Source organism: Aricia agestis, chromosome 2 (genome assembly GCF_905147365.1).
Source record: "Aricia agestis chromosome 2, ilAriAges1.1, whole genome shotgun sequence".
NCBI lineage: Eukaryota > Metazoa > Arthropoda > Insecta > Lepidoptera > Lycaenidae > Aricia > Aricia agestis.
Genome location: NC_056407.1, coordinates 16187430 through 16211770, shown reverse-complemented (window position 1 = coordinate 16211770; position 24341 = coordinate 16187430). Strand labels below are relative to the sequence as shown.

The 24341-nt window shown below is 40.8% G+C and overlaps 1 protein-coding gene across 3 annotated transcripts in view; it reads right to left on the bottom strand.

Annotated features, from left to right (window-relative positions):
• Positions 1–434: 434 nt before the first annotated feature.
• LOC121738881 overlaps positions 435–24341 on the bottom strand; it is a 51552-nt gene continuing 27645 nt past the window's right edge. For 2 of the 3 annotated variants that reach the window (XM_042131164.1, XM_042131149.1), the window contains 9 exons: positions 14264–14422; positions 13729–13839; positions 9150–9286; positions 8349–8483; positions 6809–8170; positions 6543–6640; positions 5775–5995; positions 1337–1527; positions 435–1098 (listed from right to left, as the gene is read on the bottom strand). In XM_042131164.1, coding sequence (XP_041987098.1) covers positions 516–1098; positions 1337–1527; positions 5775–5995; positions 6543–6640; positions 6809–8170; positions 8349–8483; positions 9150–9286; positions 13729–13839; positions 14264–14422 — 2997 coding nt within the window. In that variant the 3' untranslated portion in view covers positions 435–515. Of the gene's footprint in view, positions 1102–1336; positions 1528–5774; positions 5996–6542; positions 6641–6808; positions 8171–8348; positions 8484–9149; positions 9287–13728; positions 13840–14263; positions 14423–24341 lie in introns of all 3 variants that reach the window. The other variant, XM_042131155.1, reaches the window with a different exon arrangement.

The following is a 24341-nucleotide window of genomic DNA, read 5'->3' as shown; positions in this document are numbered from 1 at the left end:
AGTGAAAAATACTTGAACCAATATACTATCACCATTTTGTGAACATTTGAAATTTTCAAACATCCAAATACTAATAATAAGTAGTTTCAGTTAGATTTAAGTAATTTAATTTGTGAATAAGTTGTTGCATTTTACATAGAGGCTAATTAGAGGCTATTTTTGACAGTTTAGTGTTTATTTTGTTGAGTTGTTTGTTACAAGTAGTGTGTTTGTGAAGATCATTAAATTATTTTTATCTTTTATTTTTGTTTCATTAGAAAAGTCTGCTGCCATATACTTATTATTATTATTATTTTTTCAAAAAATGATAGTCTATTAAAATTACCTAAACTCCTTACCTACATTTCTATCCTGATTCCTAGCAATACATACTAATATCAACAAAGATCAAAACTATAATAAATATTATATTACAAAACAATAAAACGACGTAATTTATATAAACCAAAAAATATATTTCTTTCTCATTACATACATTAACACAAATCAATACAGGCACTAAAACATAACAGCCACTACCGCGGCGAGAAGCGGGGGTTGTCGGGCGCGTACGTGAAGCTGCGCAGCTCGTACGGCACGCCCGCGCCGGCAACGCCCTCCGCGCCGCCCCCCGCCTCCAGATCGCCGCACCCGCCGAATACGCGGTTAGGCGCGCGCGTCACGACGCCGTGCGGACCCGCGCTGCCGTTGGTCAGAGCTGCACTCCCATTGGTTAAAGTTGAGCTCCCGTTTGTCGGTTTCTCTACGCTGCCGTTGGTCAGTTTATCCTCACGTCCGTCGATCAACTTTTCTATTCTTCCATTCGTAAACTTCTCTGCGCTTCCATTAGCTAAATCTGAGCTCCCATTGCTTAATTTATCCCTACCTTTTAATTTAGAGTCACCGTTGGTCAATTTAGCGTCACCGTTAGTCAATTTAGCGTCACCGTTGGTCAGTTTGTCGTCGCCGTCGCTGAGCTCGTCGGTGGGGCTGTGGGGCGGGGCGATGGGGCGGAAGAGGGCGGAATGTGCGGTGGCCGTGTCGAGGTCGGCCTTGCGGGACACGATGATGCGGATGTCCGTGTGCAGGTAAAGCTTGCCGGATCTCGACGTCATGAACCTGCAACGATCAGTTTAATTTAATATGAAATACTATTTGTTACGAGTTTATGAATAAGATAGTAAAATTATGGCCCGAGCATTAAGGCTAAAAATATCATGCTACGTCTGTCATTTTTCGTGTTTATAAATAAAAAGCGTATAAAAAGAAGGTAGATGTTTGAAAAAACAATAAAAATAAAGATCCATGTAAGAGCCATAAATTTATCAAAATATTGGGTTGCCAGTATTACTCGTACCGAAGGTGTATGAGGTAGCGCAGCCACTTGTTGCAGTCGCGCGTGCCGGCGGGCGCGGGGGGCGGGGCGCCGGCGGGCATGTACAGCGTGCGCTGCCGCAGGAACGTGCGCGCATGCGGCGGCATGGCGGTCAGGTCGTACAGCACCACGAACATCTTCACCAGCGTGCCGTGAGGATTGAACAGCGACACCTGGAATATAACAGTTCCAAGTATAATTTAGGAGGCATTTATGTTGTATATTATTGTTGCTCTATGACGATCAACAGTAACTAAATTGATTGAAAAGGGACTACCAGTACATCGTAGGTTAACCTTCAAGCGGTCGCGCGACGTCGAATCGACTCCCTTCAATACGTTTTCGTTGATATTATCGATATTTCTCGTTGAATCCGTATCATTCTCTCAGTAGCTTTTCATAATTTATCTGCCTAATAAATAGCTTACACTTACTCTCCGTACCTCCTTTGCAGCAAGGAGCTCAATTGTTTTGGTCTCGGCGCCGGCGTCGAAAAGACTCCGCGCGCCTTTCTTATAATTTTTTTATGTAGTTTTTATATAGTTGAGGGAAATTCTGTGTTTATTTATAAAACTTAGACCCAGTTTCATCAAGCAATGTTAAATAAATAATGGCTTGTTAAATTAGTTAATGGATTGTTAGAGCTAACGAGCGTTCCACCATGCCCTAATGTCATGTTAAATCACCTAACACGGTGTTAAATTTAATTCCTGGTATGGAGGTCTGTTAAATATTTAACAGGCTGTTATATGAGTCAAAATAACAACTTTCAAAGACAATAATATGCAATATCAATAAAAGAATCTGATTTGACTTTTGAGTCTTTCCGCCATGTTTCCGCTAATTATTATTTATTTTCATATTTATTCATTTCTTATTATTAATTATTTTCATAGTTATGAATAATTAATTTTCACTTGTATCAAAATTACGAAACCGAAATATGTAAATAAAAGTTTCTATTATGATTCATGATTTACAGCTTTGACAGATAATAATTATTAACCTGGTAAATTAAGAAGAACTATTATAGCGTAACAAATGTAAGCGATCAGTGATATTTTAATTTGGTCGCATTATCTACTATTATACTACTATGGAAGAAAGTGACACATTGCAGCAAACATGTCGTATTAATCTTGTACATTGCAATTTCGTCGCCTTATAACAAGAATGAACGAATTGATAGTTGTTCACTCGTTGTTCACTTATCATTGCATTTACTAATCCGCTGTTAAATTTTTACTGTGGGACATAAGTATTTTAACAGTCTGTTTAATTTTCCAAGGTCCGTTAAGTAATGCCTTGTTAGGATTTAACAAACAGAGGTTGGTGAAATTGGGTCTAAGTCGTCGTTGACCGATAACATCGAGTGTTATTGCTAGATGAACTATCTCGTCTCAATCGGATGCATCTGTGCTACAGGCCGACATAACACATCTTAATCCCTCAAAATATTGCGTTGTCACCTTTTAGGAAACAGAACGTAATTCTAACGAGTTATACGCTCAAGCAACAATCTTTACAACGGCTTACCACAGTTCGTGATCTAGGAGTATATCACGACTCTCAATTATTATCGTTTGACGTACACGTGGATCAAATAGTATCTAAAGCTTACAAAGCTCTCGATTTTGTGCTAAGGTGTGCATCGTCTTTCAAAGATATAAAAACAATAAAAACATTATATTGTACCTATGTTCGTCCCTATTTGGAATACGCCTCGCAAGTTTGGAATCCTATGTATAATGACTATATTGATCGTATTGAAAACATCCAAAAGAAATTTGTTCGTTACCTTTGTTATCGTTTCAAATCCACTACGATTCCTATAATTTTTAACCCCCGACAAAAAAGAGGGGTGTTATAAGTTTGACGTGTCTGTCTGTCGGTCTGTCTGTCTGTCTGTCTGTCTGTGGCATCGTAGCATCCAAACGGGTGGACCGATTTTGATCTAGTTTTTTTTTGTTTGAAAGCTGACTTCATTGAGAGTGTTCTTATCTATAGTTCATCATCATCAGCCTGCTCCGTGCTGAAAAATCGCGATTCATCTGGTTCATGAAGGGCCGATTAGCAACTTGTAGTCGTTTGGTGGGCTCTATATTTTGCAATCTAGTTCGTGACATTTATGACTATTTATTTACACATTAATGGAAAGTTGACCTGGTGCTGCAGCATCACCTGGTAATCAATAGAATACCCAACTTAGAGCAATGGTTTCGTGTTTGGGCTCATTTTAATTGCGACAACTAGTAGACGTAGATAAACAGTAAATTTTTGCATGCTGCTGCTGCAGCATCACCTGGATTCTATAGGAGCCGAGCTCCTTATGAACCCAAAGTGGAGGTTTCATGTTTATATAATATGGATATATTATGTATCAACATATTATATCCCAATGAATACCATCCCCCGATACACCAACAAGGTGTATCGGGGGACCGCTAATTAATAATATTTGATTTCACATAACATTTTAGTTTAAGGGTCAGTTCACAACGAACCGAATCGAGACAATCAGTGACATGGCGATACAAAATGCAAAAGACACTGTTGGCGGTCCCCCGACACACCGTGACAACAATTATGGACTAAAATAATTCCTAAGTGTAAAGACACTTAGGAATTATTTAATCTTAAAGTCAGTAAAATGTATTATTTCATTACTTTTTAAAGTTGTTTGGCGGGGTTTTTTTTTTTTTAATTTCTTAATTTATAGATTTAGCCCCCCTATATTTGTACCAGTAGTTTCGACTAACTACCGTAAGAACTCATTTATCTTGCGCGCAGGTATAGGTATAATAACTTTAATAATATTTCTAAATCTGTAGACTTCAGACCTGTTCTCAACTATAGTTTGTGCGTTCTAAGATGATATAGGTGACAGTTCTCATATTCCTTGCTACGGTTTATGTTACAAGAAAACAAAAAAAAATCAAAATGTAATAAATTATATTCCATCTACAAAACAAATGTTTTCTATAATTGTAAATGAATAAAAATGAAAATTTGCTAAATACTAACTTATTAATATAAAATTATATTATTAACTGGTCCCTGTTAAGCATTAGTGTCTTAACCCACAATTTTTTTTTGTTGTTAAATTTTGAATGCAGTCTTGTTCTAAATCATCTACAGAACATAACTGCATTCATAACTCAATACGTAATTTTTGTGTGGGTTAGTACACGAATGCTTAACAGCGTCCAATTTACTGTGAAATAAGAATATAAAATTATTGTTACGAAAACATTTGAACATTGTCATTTGTCAGATGCATGAAACGGAACCCATGTTAATAGAGATTGACACTGTTGAATCGAAATCAAATCGATAAAAAAGGGCGGCCATCTTAAATCGCCGGCACTCCTAAAATGTCAATACGAAATCGATAATTTCGATTGCAATTCCTTTACAAAGTGTTTCGATATTTTTAAATTATCGATTAATTTTTATTACGTAACTTCCCTACTATTGTCAATTATAATGTCATCATAAAACGCAAACTATAGCATTGTGACAGCCAAGCGACTAATTGATGTTTGTTATTAATTATTATGTTTACGTGTAGCGTTAAATTTTAATGTTATGTATTTGTGACTCTTTAGTTACCTGCTATGTTTGAACTTATTACTTATCCTGTATATTTATCTGTGAGGACCTGTAATTATTGGCTTCTTATTTTCTAGTATAAGTTATTTAGGGCCTGTTTCACCACTTTCTGATAAAGTGCCTAATAGGCTATTCACAACTTTTTTGACAGATTCTCCATACTTGAACTGTCAAGCTAATTGGTGGATAGACATATCAGGAAGTGGTGAAACAGAACCTTACTGTTTTTATTGTTAGCTGTTGGTCTTCCTGACAAAATAAAATAAAATAATTGCTATCGCATTGCTCTCGATACGTGATAGGGGGGCGGATTTTATAACTAAGTTTTTACTAAAAATATATTTTATTTTCTAGGTGAATTGATTACTTTTAAAAAGAGTAATAATTAAATTTATGAAATAATACATTATGTTGAATGAAAAGTGTTTTGTTCCCTAAATTCACTTACGACATTTTTTACGTTACGCGCGACCATTGCCGTTACAAAATAGCGCACGCCCGCTTGAAGGTTAGTACCAGTCATTAAGTCAATAACACATACTTTAAGGTTTTAGACACTAATATTTATTTTACATTTAAAAAGAAAATCAATTCAATCATTAACTTTTAACAGTTTTATCTTCATTCTATTCACAGTTTATCTCATCCATTATCGCGTTACACCGTACCCAGATAAGAATCTGTTTTCGGTTTTTAAATCATGAATGTTCGATAAATTCCAAATGAATGCAATCAAAATACACAATGCTTTATCACATCGATAATTATATATTACACAACACGTATAAAGTATGAAGTATCATAATACCTGTATAGTCCCAGATCTAGCCACACGGTACCCCTCAGAGCCGAGGTTGATGTGTCCCATGTAGGGGGCGTTGGTCCCGCCCGGCGCGTAGAAGAACACGGTGACGGGCAGGCGCCGGTGCGGCGGACAGAAGGCGCCCGACGCACCCAGCTCCGCCGTGAAGCCCGCCACCGTCGCCACCGGCTCCAGACGACCCTTCAGCGCCGACTCCTCGAAGCTACCTGCAACGACGTACATAGCTAATTAGTCCCACTTCAATGATAAAGCAGCACAGTTCGGTCGCATCGGGTGGCTGAGCTGTGACTGAATTGTGCAGGTTTTTCGTCTGTTGCTGGCACGGAGCTAATACTAAGCTTTGTATTAGCTCCGTGATTGCTGGTTAGTCCGTTTGCCGGGAGTTGATAAAATATAATTTAGTTTTAAAATCGGAGCGGTGACCTCATTCTTTTAGAATTACAGCCTGTTTAATGTTCGTGTTTTTCAAATCGAGTGTCGATGGTCACTGATTTTTTCTGCACGACGTGCTTTAAGGTTAGTGTGCCTAATTAAAAAAACTGCAACGAAATTAAGCGAAATTATCAGCTCGCAGCAAACAAACATTATTTAGGTACTTAAAACTAAAACGACGATTTGGTACAACATACAAACATACATGTTGCGTAACAAGTGGTGATTTCTCACGCCGGTTCACGGTTGGGTTAGTAGTAAGTAGACTTTAGTCCTATTAGGGCCGAGCTGTCGTTAGTTTGTGTGTGTGCGTGCGCTCACCGAGCAGGCCCGAGCTGGGTCCGTGGCGGGGGCGTGGCGCGCGGGGCGGCGCGGCGGCGGGGGGCGGCGACGCGGGAGCCGGCCCGTGGTACAGCGCGCTGCAACACCGCACACGTCACTACACGCGCAAAATACGCCTCGCCAACATACATACACTAAGCCCGAAACTCGGAATCCTCCCGGGTATTTACAAAACGTACATTTTATCCGCTACACCGCACGAGACGGTTTCCACGAGAATCAGTGGACAGGAGAGTGAAACTCACGATTTGATCCCGGAGACGCCGTTGATGGAGTCGTCGAAGTCGAAGCAGGTGCTGCCGCGGCGCAGCGGCGCGGGGCTGGACGTCAGCGGCAGCCCGGTCTTGTGGTGGAACACCATCGACGCAGCCGAGTCGAACCGCCAGCGGAACCGGTCCACCTCCGTGGGCGAGGGCACCTCCCCGCCCCCCGCGCCGCCCCCGCCCGCCACGCCGTCCGCGCCGCCCGCGCCGCCCGCGCCGCCCGCCAGCTCGTCCACGGTGCCGTAGTCGCACTTCTCGTAGCAGACGTAGTCGTCTCCGACGGAGTACGTCTTCTGGCGCTTCGGCTCGGGGCGCGGCGCCGAGAACACGGAGTCGTCGTCGCGCAGGTTGAGGTCGCGCATGTCGGCGGTCTGCGCCAGGCGGTCGCTGATCACGCGCTCGATGCGGGCCGCGGGCGGGAAGTGGCGCCGCACTTTCGGCCGCCTCAATATTATATCTGACTTAAAACTAGCGTTGTCTAAGTTACTATCACACTGCGAGCTATCACAATTTCGCGGCGGGGGCCCGTCGTCCTCCCCGCGCTTGCGCCGCGCGCCGTTCTCGGGCGCGGGCGGGTCGGGGGCGGCGCCGCACGCGCACGCCGGCCCGTCCGTCTGCGTGGCGACGGTGCGCGTGCGCAGCGCGGCAGGCGCGGGCGGCGCGTACCGGCGCAGGCAGCCGAGCGCGCGCAGGCGGTCGAAGCGCGCCGCCTGCAGGATCGGGATGGACGTGGGGGCCTCGCGCCTTGCGCCGTCGCCCTCGGACGACGTGCTATCACAGAGTCTCCTCAGCTTGCTCTCCTTGCGCAGGCGGCGCTTGTACTTGGCGATCTCGCGCAGGCGGCGCTCGTCGGGCTCGGGGGGCGGAGGGGCGGCGGCGGGCGGCGAACGCGTGGCGTCGGACTCGTCGTCGCAGCTGCAACGGTGTTTGCCGCTCGCGCTGCACGGCGTGAGCATGCGGTCGTCGACGGGGCCGGGCGGGGGCGGGCGCGGGCCGAGCGCGAGCGTGCCGAGCTGCGCGGCGAGGTCGTCGGGCGCGAGCGGGGCGGGCGGCGCGGCGGGGGGCGGGGGCAGGCTGGGGCGGCGCGGGCGGCAGGCGCAGCGCACGCGCGGCACGCTCGGCAGGCGCGGCAGGGACTCGAGGCGCACGGCGAGACGCGCGCCGCCCAGCTCGGTGACGGGGAAGCGGTGCTCGGCGGGCGGGCGGGCGAACTCCGCGCCCTCGTGGCTCTCGCCGGGGAGCCGGATGGAGTAGATGAGGTTCAGCTTGCGCTCCTCCAGATCGCTCTCGTCGCAGTTCGCCTCCACCTTCTTATAGTTGCACGTCTCGCGACTCAGCTTCCTCCTAAAAATTTGTTTGCACTATTGAGGAAAAAGTTGCGGATGAGATATGAAAACTGTGACAAATGCCAAAGAAATGACGCGCCTTTTTTCTTTTTTTTTTTAAATATAAACGCTATCGTACAAAGTCATAATGTGCGTGTGCGGTGGACTAGGGGTGCGGACTGCGGGGCGGGTCTCACCTGCGCTCGGCGGGCTTGTCCTCGCTGGAGCTGTGTATGGTGGCGCGCCAGGCGGACAGCTGGGAGAAGTGCAGCTGCGACCGCACGGCGTTCAGCAGCCAGTGCGCCGTGATCGCGGGACCGGACTCCTCGCTCCTGAAACATGGTCACAGATACATTACGACGAGCCCACTATATTATTATGACACAATGAAGTTATATATCTATCTACAGTGTTGGCATGACACTGGTCATTCAAAGAGCACATTGTTTCCCTTGCTCAAAAAGCGACGAAGTAAAATGAAATTTCTATATTATGACTGTCAGTTTCCTAAAACGGTCGATTTCCCATAGAGTATTAAACTATAATGTGAACCCGTCTTTACTTCTACAGTCTATCGATAAACAAATCAGCTGCCTCAGGGTTGGGACACATAAACACGACACGACGTCGTGTCGTACCACGATGCGGCGTCGTTTCGTCGTCGCGTCGTGGGAATTGCCACAGTTGTTATTCAACATTCAGAGATGACGCATCGCCATGACACGATGTCGTGTCGTGTTTATGTGTCCCGGCCCTTACTCCCGACAGTGAGAATCGAATCGACAATCGAAACAGCTCGATCTCAACAGCTTCTGTTACTTCCGACATAATATATACTAGCACACGATCGTGCTGCGGCTCAAGTCAGAACTAATTCGATCTCAAAGGCTTTTCCCACTCCTGACAGCTATACTAGCGCACGATCGTGCTGCGGCTCAATTTGGAACTGATCAGACTCGTAAAACAAAATCGTATCAGTTTCGGGGGTAGGTACGCACTTGTTGGGCGTGACGCGCATGGTCCAGCGCTCGAGGAGCAGGGGGCGGGGCGCGTGCGCGTGCGGCTTGTCGTAGCCCGCCTCCGCCTCCGCGCACAGGCCCGCGTAGCACGACGCGCAGTCCGGGCCCAGGGAGATCTGAAAACACAACACACGAGGCTAACTATAGTCTGGTCGCTGTAGGGTTATTGTCATTTGTAGATAGCTACTTTTAATTTGTAATGAAGGTGAACTTATCTTACGCGTCACCTATGCCCTGTTTACCTTCATTTATTCCCTAGGAATTTAAAGCTCACGTCGAAATATTACCGATCAACGTCGATTTTAAATAGAGATCGCCCAATGGTCGAAATTCGACCTTACTTTCAACGACATTAGGACTATTATTTGTAATATTTTGTGAAAAAATATGGACTTTAACATATTTTTTCTTCAATTATTCTTGTCTCTGGGACTCAGCTGATCTCAGACTGGCCGTTTAAGCATTGTCTAACGGCCATTCCCAATATTTGATCTATCTCTGGTTTTGCCCTACTAGAGATAGGAATAGCTCACAATTGACAATGTCTCTAATGTCTAATGTGAGCTATTCCTATCACTAGTAGGGCAAAACCAGAGATAGATCAAATATTGGGAACGGCCGTAATAGTATCTAAAATTCAATTAAAAAAAACTATAATCCATTTTTAATTTGTCAACTTGTTGTCAACAGACTTCAACCATAAATAAAAGAGTATAATTCGTATGCATAGGCTTGTCACTCAAAAATCTGTCATCTTTCCTAGTGTGCGTGTTGTAGTGTGTGTAACGTTTTATTTGTTAAAAAAATGTATGATAAAAGCATAATTTTAAAATAATATTGGCTCCATGCACTCCTTCTCCATATAAACTATAACTGTGCGAAATTTCATGCATCTACGTTTCCCCATTTTTCGTAAAAAGGGTTACAAAGTTTTTCTCTCACGTATTAATTATATAGATATCCCGTCAAAAGACCTCCGAAACCGGACATTAATAGCGCTATAATATGTTGTTTGATGTTACCTACAGAGAGAAAGTTTGTTCTCCTGTCATTAGGCAGCACAAGTTTTTTGTTAAACATCACTTTTTTGTAGCAGTATCTTTAGTGAGTAGTTTAGGTATAAACTGGAAGCTTATCGTTTAAATAAATAATCGTTAACGCCGTTTCTAAATATAAATAAACCGACTTGACAGACCTAGCTCCTCAAACAATATCTCCGCAAGCTAGCACGAATGTCGAACAGAGTATGAGCGTGCAATTTCTCAGTTGATCGCGTCACGTGTTTGGCGCTGTGGACCGTGAAACATGGATTCGATCGTATGTTGAACCAAACAATGGACCGTGGGCTGGGCTGCGCTCTGAGTTTAAAATCAATTTCATTTAAACGTAAACAACAGTATTGGTCAATTCTTCCAAAGCAAGAATTTATAAAAAATTTATGAGGCTGTCTGGTATAAACTGTTACTTTTGACTAGTTTTGACCATTTACTGTTTGTATAAAGAATTTTATTTTTTTCTATGTCTTATCTAAGATTTCATTATATTCCATCGTATACGACATAAGTGACATAATCTCGTATCTCTGATTTTCTTGCGATTGTTAGGGTGTTTAGCGTTTACACACACCGCCGGAGCGGAACTTAGACTCAACGAGCAATCACACAATTATTGATGCGAATTTCGAGGTATGAGAATAGTGTCCCTGAACTGAACCTCGTGGGTGGTACTGACTATAGTGAGTTCTCTCGCCTTAGAGTCATCGCGACAACTTTTTGTCGTGTCGCTTTTAGCCATCACCTCGACATTTAGCGATCACATTTTTTGCTAGCATCTACTTCGAACGTTTTATTACATTACTGGCAGTTTTGTCATTAATTGTTATTGGGTACATACGTGAAGAATTTTTAATTTATTGATTACAATAAATGACAAAATATGTAATAAATATACAATATCATAGCACAATTTCACAATTTAACAGTTTGTTAAAATGTCATGTCTTCTCTTGCATTCATATAAAAAATGTAACAGGGAAAGGTGATAGTAATTCGATCGTTGATGAAATTGGACCCATGTCATTGGACGTTACGCAAAAAAGTAAAACTGATAAGGATAAAACACTGTTAAACTATAACGTGATTGATACACTGTGGATATTTTTATTATTAACGATATAAATCTAATTTTTTTTAATAACAAGCTGACATTTCCGTGTATATTAATAAGACCCAGTTTCATCAAGCAATGTTAAATAAATAATGGCTTGTTAAATCAGTTAACGGCCTGTTAGAGCTATCGAGCGTTCCACCATGCCCTAATGTCATATTAAATCACCTAACACGCTGTTAAATTTAATTCCTGCTTAATATTTAATGGAGGTCCGTTAAATATTTAACAGGCTGTTATATGAGTCAAAATAACAACTTTCAAAGACAATAATATGCAATATCAATAAAAGAATCTGTTTTGACTTTTGAGTCTTTCCGCCATGTTTCCGCTACGTCCTTATTATGAATTATTTTCATAGTTAGGTATGAATAATTATTTATTTTCACTTTGCCAAAAATTCAGCCTTCGGATTTTCCTTGACATTGCAAATATACTAACTTGTATCAAAATTACCAAACCGAAATATGTTAATAAAAGTTTGTATTATGATTCATGTTTTCAGCTTTGACAGATAATAATTATTAACCTGGTAAATTAAGAAGAACTATTATAGCGTAACAAATGTATGCGATCAGTGATATTTTAATTTGGTCGCATTATCTACTATTATACTACTATGGAAGAAAGTGACACATTGCAGCAAACATGTCGTATTAATCTTGTACATTGCAATTTCGTCGCCTTATAACAAGAATGAACGAATTGATAGTTGTTCACTCGTTGTTCACTTAACATTGCATTTACTAATCCGCTGTTAAATTTTTACTGTGGGACATAAGTATTTTAACAGTCTGTTTAATTTTCCAAGGTCCGTTAAGTAATGCCTTGTTAGGATTTAACAAACAGAGGTTGGTGAAATTGGGTCTCAAGCTTATAGTTATGGTAATTTTCCCATCGTAAGTGCAACACGCGGCGCGGCGACCACAACTGTTACAGTCATCTGTTGCAACACAATTAATCATCCTACTAATTACCAGCACCTAGTAACTAGTTAGTCGTAGTGTTAACTTGGCTACGTCACTACTGAACAATCACTATCACCGTGAATCCGCCTACACGAAAACGGAAACCGATTTCTTAATTAAATTACGACGAAAAATTTAGAGTTTATTCTTTAACTTTGAGCTATGTCCTGCCATATATATTCTGTGCCAATACCAAATTGTATGTATAAGCAAGGTCACTGACAAATTCTGTGTAGTGTGCCATTCTCTTCAAGTACTTTTGTGCCGGACCAAACAGTGCAAAATCCTGAATCGCACTATCGGATTTTCTTTTTTTTATGAAATAAGGGGGCAAACGAGCAAACGGGTCACCTGATGGAAAGCAACTTCCGTCGCCCATGGACACTCGCAGCATCAGAAGAGCTGCAGGTGCGTTGCCGGCCTTTTAAGAGGGAATAGGGTAATAGGGGAGGGTAGGGATGGAAAGGGAAGGGAATAGGGTAGGGGATTGGGCCTCCGGTAAACTCACTCACTCGGCGAAACACAGCGCAAGCGCTGTTTCACGCCGGTTTTCTGTGAGAACGTGGTATTTCTCAGGTCGAGCCGGTCCATTCGTGCCGAAGCATGGCTCTTCCACATATAAATATATCTGAGATCGGCGCGACATAATATTTTTATACTACGTCTGAAATTAAGCTTCGCGCGGCCCAATCGAGCTTACCACCCTGATTCTTCTTCTCTTTAGAATATTCCCACCCTTTTAATTAAAGAGATACATACACCATATTATACTGTTGTCTGTTGACTGTACACAATAACTACGATGTTATCGGCCTTAACTAGACCTACAGACGTAGGCCGCGGCCCTCGGGCCCTGTTAATACATGTGTCACATCGGAAACGACCCTAATGAACATTTAACGACTGTCAAGTGCCTGTTGCGAGGGTTCCTCTACATCTGTGCTCCTCAGTCCTCGGTTAAACAATAGTTGTCCGATACCCCGATACAAAGCGGCAGTCTTTCTCGAGATGAGAAGAGACTTAGAGAGAACTTACTACAAGCATTCTAACGCCCGATCAGAAATGTAGAAAATATTCCATATTGCAAAATATTCACGAAACTAAATCGATATATAGCATAGCTGTCAAAAAGTTGTTGTTGATGCAACAAAAGCCGCAGCGCCATCATTGCAAATCTTTTTACCTTTTCACGCCCAAACCGCTGAACCGATTTTGCTGAAATTTGGTATGGAGATATACTTTGTGTCCCGAGTAAAACGAAAGGACTTAGGATACTTTTTATGCCCGGAAAAATGTACGGTTCTCTCGCGATAATTTTGGCGCAACGGAGTTGCGGGCGTCATCTAGATGATTAAACAACTGGCCATGTCTCGTTGCACATTCTCCCTACAACAGTCCCAACTGCTCCTCATCAGGTCTCCTACCTCGATGCATAGCGGGATGTGGTCGCTCCACAGCGCGTGCACGTGGCTGTCGAGCTGCGCCACCACGCGCGGCGAGGGCTCCGCCGCCGGCTTCGGTTGACACTGCTGGATCTGAAACCACAGGGGGTGACAGTTAGCTTACCCGCTGTTTGGATTAACGATAGCGACGTAAAGGAAGAGCACAAGATTCGGATTGACGGATTGGCAACACTCGGCTTCCGTCGTGCACATAATATTATTGCACGGTGCCCATTAGGTACCCGTATTTTCCGAGTTTTAAAATCCGAAAAGTTTTAAAATCTGGACGTAGAAAAAGACAATAGAGCCTACGCTTACGTTACTTGATACTTCGTTGAAGTGTATCTAAAATTGGACCGAAATTGTACTCTGTTTCGGTCCAATTTCAAGTTACTTTTAATAATAATTAAGATTCGAATTTTACATAATCATCGTGATCGTCTACGCCGAAACGAGCCAACTTAAGAGAATAGGCTCTTAATCACCAGGCCATCGAATAATAAAAATTTGTAAATACCTGTTGAGTGGTGTCGGGGTCCGCGATAATCTTGTGTCGGCGACGCTGCGCGTGCGCGGGGCTGGTGCTGCGCGCGCGCACTATCAGCCGCCCCAGCTGACCGAGCAGAGCCGGCCCGCTCGCCGCCGCCGCCACCGGCGCCGACTCGTTACTGTGCATCTGGCGAACAAGAGAACTGATATAAGATAAACGGCAGACATTCAGGATGTAGGTAGATTACACGTTCCGGGAACGGCCCTGCGCGCTGCGAGATGAGCGGTAGTAAGAAAGCCTACAATAAGAGTTACGACGTGCGAGTTTCCCGAGGATTAGTAAGTCCCGTAAACCTCAGAGCTCTGTACCTACTCTGTAGCTAAAGGTACCCATCACTCGTCAAAAACAATATTTTCTCTGAGTAATATAATATCTTCGTCTGTCATTTCGTGCCGCAGAAATGCTCATATGGATACTGGTGGACGACGGTCGACGACGCGTATCGTCAAGCACGACAACGGTTGTCGTAAAAATGTATTCATAAGGTTTTAAAGAATAACGGTACCAGATTGATTGACCAAATTACAGATTTCCCGTATCAATTTTTAATTTTCTATTCATTCACAGAAACCATGCCTACGGTAATAATTCCACCATTCATAATGAGTTAGCATGTATTCCAGCATCGTCACGGGCGCAACAAAGTAACCCACTACACTCCACCTGATGGCACAGCGCCAGCGATGTGCATATCCCGTAGATGAGGCCTAAATACCCCGCCCGCCTCATCTAACAGATATTAAAAAACCCCCGCCAAACAACTTCAAAAAGTAATGAAATAATATTTACTGCCTTTAAGTTCAAATAATTCTTAACTTGTGTAAAGTAATATTTTAGTCCATAATTGTTGTCACGGTGTGTTGGGGGACTGCCAAGTAAACTACAACCTACGTCCTACAACCGCGAAGTCGCTGATTATCTCGATTCGGTTTGCTGTGAACTGATACACTACACACACACTACACTACACTGTGACTATAATTTATGTGAAATCAAACATCTACATTAGCGGTCCCCCGACACACCGTGACAACAATTATGGACTAAAATATTACTTTACACAAGTTAAGAATTATTTGAACTTAAAGGCAGTAAATATTATTTCATTACTTTTTAAAGTTGTTTGGCGGGGGTTTTTTAAATTTCTTAATTTTATTTTATTTCATACTTTTTATTTTTAAACTTGTGTTGGTTATAGTGCAGAATAATTCCTATCAACAGAATCATAATATTCTTATGATTACCATATTCTATCAAAGTCCTTTTCGATGAGGCCGTTAATATGAGCCTAAACATGAAACCTCCACCTTGGGTTCATACGAGGCTCGGTTCCTATAGAATCCAGGTGATGCTGCAGCAGCCGCATGTAAACATTTACTGTTTATCTACTTCTTACTGAATGTCGCAATTAAAATGAGCCCAAACACGAAACCTCTGCTCTAAGTTAGATATCCTATTGATTACCAGGTGATGCTGCAGCACCAGGTCAACTTTCCATTAATATGTGTATACGTATATTCACAAATATTGTTTATTCACAAATGTCACAAACAAGAATGAAATATGAAACCCATCGAACGATTACAAGTTGCTAACGACCTTTCATGAACTAGATAAACCCTGATTGTCCAGCACTGAGCAGGCTGATGATGATGAACTATAGCTAAGAACACTCTCGATCATGTCAGCTTTTAAACAAAAAAAAATAGATCAAAATCGGCCCACCCGTTTGGATGCTACGATGCCACGGACAGATACACACACAGACAAACAGACAAACAAACAGACAGACAGACAGACAGACAGACAGACACGTCAAACTTATAACACCCCTCTTTTTTGTCGGCGGTTAAAACTGACTCAGTGCTTCCACTTGACGTCACGAGCTTTTACTCTTTATAAGATGAACCAAGCTGACGGGTCCCATTACAAGGGTTTCTTTCTACGGTAGAATATACTCGTAGACAAATTGGTAATTGAAATCTGGCCCTATAGTCCGTCAGCAAAGCCTGTCCTCAGTTCTGTTTTTACTCCTTATAGATCCTTTGTAAACCAGTAAACCAAACATATAACAGATTAAATTCGTAACAGTAAATTCATAGCATTCACTTTATAGCTTGCTATTGAGGTTGTGATCAAACTCCAAAGGAAAGTGACGTCACAGTACCCCGTTAGCGTAACAAAGAGTTCGGTGGCGGAGGTGGCCGTGCCCTCATTCGGGAGGCCCTGTTGCCAAGCGCGCTAGTTTAAATATAGAACGTTGCAGCGACCTAGATCCCCCGCTGCGAACTCACCTAGACCTTACTTCCATAGCCATAAGGTCGAAAATAACACCGGATATGTACTGACATTATGGACTATGAACTTCATAATATAGACAACTTGAATATTTCGTGTACATTGTTATGTTATATATATATATATATATATATATATATATATATATATATATATATATATATATATATATATATATATATATATATATATATATATATATATATATATATATATATATATATATATATTAATGTAAAACTAAAATAAAAATTTATAATCTTGATGACCTTAAGCAATATCTTAGCTGACTATGCCGAGTTAAATACATTAAAAATATGTCTTACGTTTAAATTAATCAACAATTTATTGAATGTAAAGGTTTGTTAGAACTCAGAAGGTCTTATTGAGTTCTTTAGGCCAATGATAATACCATCATGATAGCGAAGTCTATAGCGTGCACAATCGACGTCGATGATCAAATGATCAAACGGGTTACCTGATGGAAAGTAAGCGCCGATATCGGTCCATGGACACTCGCAACATCACAAAAGTTGCAAGAGCTTTTCCGGCCTAACTCGATCGCGGATTCTTGGAAATCTATTGTTCTCGCGGTCGCATGCGACCGCTTAGGAACAAAAGAGATTCAAGAGAAGTTTGTCTACACGTTCTTTATGCTCTATCCATAGGCCAACGTGGCCTTGCGAGCATTATACATAGTACCTGGATGACCGAGCTTTGCTCGGTATAGCAAACACTCTAGTTTTTATTATTCGTAGAAACACTCATTGACTTCGTGTTACTTAATAACGCCATCTGCTGGTCGTTAAAACAATTAGTTGCTCACAAAATGGTATTATTATTCGCCAATAGATGTCAGGAACAGTCATATTTTTCAGTTTATCGATTATCGATAAAACGCGAATAAAAAGACATTTTTTGAAAATGATTCCTAGCTAGATCGATTTATCGCCCCCGAAACCCCCTATATACTAAATTTCATGAAAATATTATATATATATGTATGTATATATATATATATATATATATATATATATATATATATATATATATATATATATATATATATATATATATATATATATATATTTATTATTTTTTTTTCTTTTTTTACGTTTAAAGATATAATATTACGCGTAAAGATATAAGATAAGATTACATGGAACATAAAAAGACTGTACAGCAATTAGTCTATGTATTGCATAAGGCAACACTTGGACACGGTCAACGTTGTTATATCAGGTAATGTGTCGTGTTACGAAATTGCTCATCTCCACGGTCGACCTTAGCGCAGCCTACACCATGTCCAGTTTGTAACGATCATAGAGATAATAATATTAAGGTGAGTATACTGAGTAGGTACACAAGGGGACATGTCTTGTGTATTCACCCTAATAGTAACGATCTTCAAAATACCTTCAGATTCTTACGCTTTAGTTCTGTTTAGGGTCAATCGCAAACGGAGAGATGAAATAAACATAATATAATGTGTAATTAACTAATTACTAATTAATATTGTGACGTGATTATTCGTTTAACTCTCAACTCTCAAACCAAAGTATTAAAAGCAAAGCTTTTTGCAGGAGTTTCATTTTTGCAGTAACATTAGTGCCATTTAAGGTCGCCATTGCTTCGATTGAGATTAAATTGCATCTGAACTGAACAGAGCATCACAGATAACGAAGACACCAATGATTACCCAGCAGTCAGCACAACAAAGAGCTAATCGGGACGTGAAATATTTTTCAGTTCCGCGTGGCGCTAGGGCGGGCGGGGCGCTGGTGTGGGGCGGGCGGCGCGGGGCTGCATAAGTGTGTCAAGGACAGTGCAAGGCACGTGCCACGCCCTGGATTCTGGCAGCGATCTAGTTCAACAAAGGGCTGTGACGTAATGTAGCTAGGGCTAGCGATGTGCAAGATCTCGGTTAAAGACTCTCGCACAGGCCAAGAATGTACAGCCCTGATTACGAATATCGAATCTTTATTAATCTCGTCAGCAAAGAAGTAACTGCTTAACAGCAAAGTTACTGCCTTATTATTCTATGTCTTTTACCATTGCAAAAGACAGATACTGACTCTTACAATGGTAAAAGACATGGAATAATAAGGCAGTAACTTTGCTGCATCTATACCAAAATTGCAATTCGCAAATATGAAAGTGTGTCTGTTTGTACTTACTACTAAGTACCTATTCACACTTATACCGCCGCGGCGACCGGATTTTGATGAAATTTTGTATGGAGATATTTTGAGTCCCGGAAAAAAACAAACATTCTCGCAACGCGGCAAGTGGCAACATAGGAGCTTACATATTAGTGACATTAAAATAGGTTGGCAACCCTGGAGAATACGATCGAAGATGATCTGCGGAGATATCGTCGATAGGCAGTTAATGTGTTTCCTTTGTCCGCTTCATTGCCAACTTAACACGATACGGTATCTGACTCATATAGTTTCTACTTGTTTCTCGATAATAACGCCTATTACTTGATTACTCATTATAACTGTATCTTAGGCTGGTATAAATAGTCAGTACTCAAGATGCGACCCGGTCTCAAGACGCGATTCGGCTCTGTGATTGGTCCAAATTTTGACAGCCAACCAATCACAGAGCCTGAACTGTGTCTTGAGACCGAGATTCATCTTGAGTACTGACTATTTATACCGGCCTTAGAGCACTTTCATTTTTACTTGATTTTGTTTTGTTAATGTCTTTTAAAATGCCATATACTCTCACTTACACGGAAGTCGGAACCCTCCATGAGCGAGTCCGACTCGGCCTTAGCCGTACAAAAAATCACAAGAGCGGCAAATATTATGTGCACAAACTCTAAAATCTGATTCATTATTTCGAACATAATATTATAAACTAGAGATCGCCCAATGGTCGAAATTCGTAATTAAAACCTTAGTTTCGACGACATTAGGACTAACTACCTATATTTTGTAAAAAAATATTGACTTTATCATATTTTTTTCAACTCTTGTCTCTGGGACTCAGCTGATCTCAGACTGGCCGTGTAAGCATTGTCTAATAGTATCTAAGATTCAATAAAAATTTATTGTTTGTGTTGACAACAATTTGTCACCTTGTTGTCAACAGACTTCAACCATAAATAAAAGAGTATAATTCGTATGTATAGGCTTGTCACTCAAAAATCTGCCATCGTTCCTAGTGTGTGTGTTGTAGTGTGTGTAATGTTTTATTTGTTAAAAAAATGTATGATAAAAGCATAATTTTAAAATAATATTAGCTCGATGCACTCCTTCACCATATAAACTATAACTGTGCAAAATTTCATTTACCTACGTTTCCCCATTTTTCGTCAAAAGGGATACAAAGTTTTTCGCTTGCGTATTAATATACTTATAGATAACTATCAGTACACTCAGTGGCGGATCAACGCTGGGTCTTTACGGGCCGCGATTTGGGCACCGGTGACCCAGTTCCCGCGACTTTCATCTCCGACCTCGGGTCAAGGGGAGCGCCCCAACTCGGGACCTGCTCCTTACCGCACGTCATAAAACTTTAGCGATTACGTGATTTGCGGACCGTCAAACGTAAAGAGAGGAAATTAAGACAAAATATAATATCGCATAATATATTTGCTCGCAATTTCGTTCCATCGAAACAGCTTGAACGCGGAAGCATTTTTCTGGGATCCCATGTTATTTTCTAGGACAGGAGTTTCTCTGTACTAATTCCGGTTCTGGGCATAGGCCTCTCTCAAAGGCTCTGTCCAGCAGTGGACGACTATAGGCTGATATGATGATGATGATGATGATGAGTTTCGGTGCATAAGTGCACTGTGCAACTGACAGACGTGCTTTCGAAACTATAATATTATGTGTGAATATGTATATTACACTTCTTCATTTAACGAGTTGTATTTAGTACAAATAACGTTTAGCTAGTTGACTAAGACACATTACGCCCATACGCTGATAATGATGCAATTCCGGCTGCTGTTTCGAAATTTCCTCATGTTAACATAGAAAGTGCCTCTTGGCAACACCAATTTACTTTCTATGTAATAAAAACGAATTTTAAATTATGTCAGTCTCGCTAAAACTCGAAAACGACTGAACCGATTTCCGAACCCAGAGAAGGTTTTCTTTCACTTTCCTCAGTCCGAATTCGGACTGAGGAAAGTGAAACGAATTTCACCGGGTCATCTAGTATTCACTAACTTTAAATAGGTACCATACAAAAAGATCCACACTGTAGAACGTTTTAGTTAAGTATAGATTGTTTGATCTTTGTCTGGCTGGTTAGAAAATTATGTGGATTGACATAGAAGGACTGTAGCAATAGTGTAATTAAAATGTATGCTATTATCTCACCATGGCATCAAAGGTGTTACTTCCGATCAAAGTACACTTTAAACCAACCACTAACTAGTAACACACCCAGAAACAATACACTGTAAGCTTAACAGTGCGCGGAAACGCGAAATAATTAAAATATTAAAATGTAGCACCCTTGAGAGTAGTTCGCGAGTCGCGTGGTGTTTCGCAACCTAACCTACTTTCCGTAAGGTCAATGCGAGCTGTCGAATACATGCCACCACGACTACCACCGCAACAAGTTGCCAGAACCGCTAGCATAAGGAGCTTGCGCTAAACCCCTCAATATTGTAAGGCAGTAAGCGAGCTGAAGAGAGCTAAAGCTAAAACACTTAGATCGGTTAAGTCATCTTCTAAACTCTATACAAGAAAGGGAGAATCCAAATAACTTTATCTGATTACAGCAACAAGGCAGCTCCAACTTGTAACATCTCTCTGTTTCAAGAAAAGCTGGTAAAATCTAAACATTAAGGTAGATCGTCAGAATCCGATGAGAACGTCAAAATACGAAGAAATAGAGAAAGACAGAGAAAATGTTTGTGCCAGGAAATAGGAATCTAAATTTCACCAACAGATAAAATAGCAGGAATTTCGTAAGCGTTATCACAGTATTACAAGCAGTAAAAGCAGCAGCAGCAGTATCGAGAAAGAAGAGAAAGGGATAATAATCCCTTATTGTAATACTGTGGCGTTATTAAGTAAGAAATGTATGGAGCCTAGTAGAATAACAAGTTAGAACATTGAATTCAGCTTTCTCGATACTGCCAGGAATATCAAAATTCTGAGGCAATGCAACAAAACTTATAATAGTGATGCTCATGTATGTAATATCCGCACCACGTTGACGTACTAAAATTATGGTCCGCACGTGGCGAGCTCTAATCTCGGATAAATTTAAACTTTAATATATCTAAATACATTTCAAGTACCTAAGTAACGCAAATGCATTTTAAAAGAAATCGTCACCTACGTCATAGTTCATACACATCTGTCACACTCATCCGTCACACGTCTGTCAATGTCGTTTCCTCTTGCAGTTCCGTTGCCTAATATAGCACTTGCACAAAGTACGTAAGAATTAAGATCAAAGATCTAAAAAATATATATTATAGTGTTCAAGATCTCCTAATTTTTTATTAAAAGTTTTTATTTAACTTGCTCTGTATGTATGTATGTTCGGGTGAAATTTTGGAACTCTATTTTTAAGTATTTTTTTTTGTTTTTGTTTTGAAATTGAAGTATTGATCTGAAATTTTGCATGCACGTTTAGTTTGGATGACAATGCACGATATTGTAATATGTGACATCACTCTAAATCCAATATGGTCGACCATCCAAGACGGCGAAATAGTCATCAAAAATTTTTTGTTTATAATTTATTAGAGCATTTAAATAAAAGCTTTTTTTTCAAAAACTTTTTTGCTTATAATTTATTTAAATTTAATGTTTTATGTTGTACCTATAAAGTACCTATTTTTAAAATAAAACTTAGTGAAATTGCTCCACTTAAGTGATTTGGATACAATAGACAGAAACTTCTAGAAATAAAGTAAAAAAAAAATATTTGAAACCAAATTCGTAAAATTCTGTATTTTCGCAATGGTAGTTTGTACCTAGCAGCGAGAGATAACGTAATGTAGGTCAAACACTCTTCAGGGGTGACGACTGACGATTAATATTGGCATTTCTCGTCGGTTCGTCGACGATAGCGGGCGGCATGCCGGCCACGTATCAATAGAACCACAGGAAAATAAGGGCCTGTTTCACCACTTCCTGATAAGTGCCGGATAGGCTATCCACAACTTAACTTGACAGGTAGAGTACGGACAATAAATAAATGTAGTCAAAAATAACTAAGAATAGTCTGTAAAGGTAGTCTAACTAGTCTAGATAATAATGGGAAAGTTGGCTTAATAAATTGGTCTGCAACTAGTAGAAGAAGTAAAAAAATTGAAGCATCATAGAGTATGAGGGTAAAAGAAGAAGATAATAGAATGCTGGATGGGACGGCACTGAATACGTCGTGACTCGTGACCGCAGTAGTAATTAGTAAATGAACCAGAACCCCGAACCTCCTATCAGTTGCATTATCTTATTGATTTATGACAAGGACGTCTGTTACCTAATCAGTTATGCCATTTATGAGCGTTGGAAACAAACAAGTTACAGCTGTGCGCGTGTGAACATGTCATATTACTACATACATACATACATAATACAATATATCGATTCAGTTGACAACTAAAAGACGGGCGTATAGAGCCAGTACCTACCTATATACAATTATGTACTTAGATCATAAATCATTAGAAAAAATTTAAACATTCAGTAAGTTCAGCAGTAACCATCGTAAACTGTAAGGTTTTTCCGACCTAAAAATTCTAGCAATGGATTATTATTATTATTAAATTATACTAAGTACAAACTATTAGACAATGATGATACAAACTGTATCATATTGTATTCCAGTCACAGAGCACGACCACTGAGCAGGGAATTAGAAATCCTTGAAGCAAACAGAACGCGGAAGCCAACTCTAAATATAATCGCACACTATGTTGACAAACATTATCCTGTCCTCCTCTAACATACCACGGCTCCGGTAGCACCGTCTCACTCGCACGCATAGTGAAACATAGGAGATCGTGTGTATTTAACAAACACACTAATAACATCACAACACTAAATTTTTGTGGCCTGAATCCTGATATAGTTAATTAATAAATATGTTGACTGTTATTTACAAACAGTTAAGCATTCTTTATTGAGTGCTGGTAAAACAATGAAATTATGAAAACACAGTCTAATGAATCACAAAAAAATCTAATATAATACATGTTATAGGTAATATTGTCATACAAGTAAATAAAAGATCGAGTGGAACGAAGATATTTTGGACATCGCTTGGGACACTATTCCAAACACAAGAGACCATGAGCTTACTACTGAGTACTGACCTGAGGCCGCAAGTTTCTTACAAATTACATCCAGTTAACTCATTTATGATTAATGTTTATTGTTAGTGATCTGGCATTAAATCTGAGTCAGACTTCCTTGAACTCAGAAATATCATTGTTTCTTAATTCCCTAAATTGCATGATGAGTTGATGAGTGATGACACAGCAGCCAGTGTCTGCTACAGGTATGTGCTAACTGCTAGGTATTGCGTCTCATTGCACCAAATTAACCGAAGCCACGTCACAATGATCCTCGTACTTGCAGCTTGAGCAACGCAGTGCGCACCGAACATAGTGTTAAATTGTTAATTCACGTCATCCAAAACTCTCGCCACTAGCTACATAAATTTTGTATACGGTGCGCGCTGGTTCAAGATCAAAGTCCCAGCGAATATCATTAACCAAATTCGTTGCGTCGTCGTGCGAGCGCCGAGCGACGGCGTC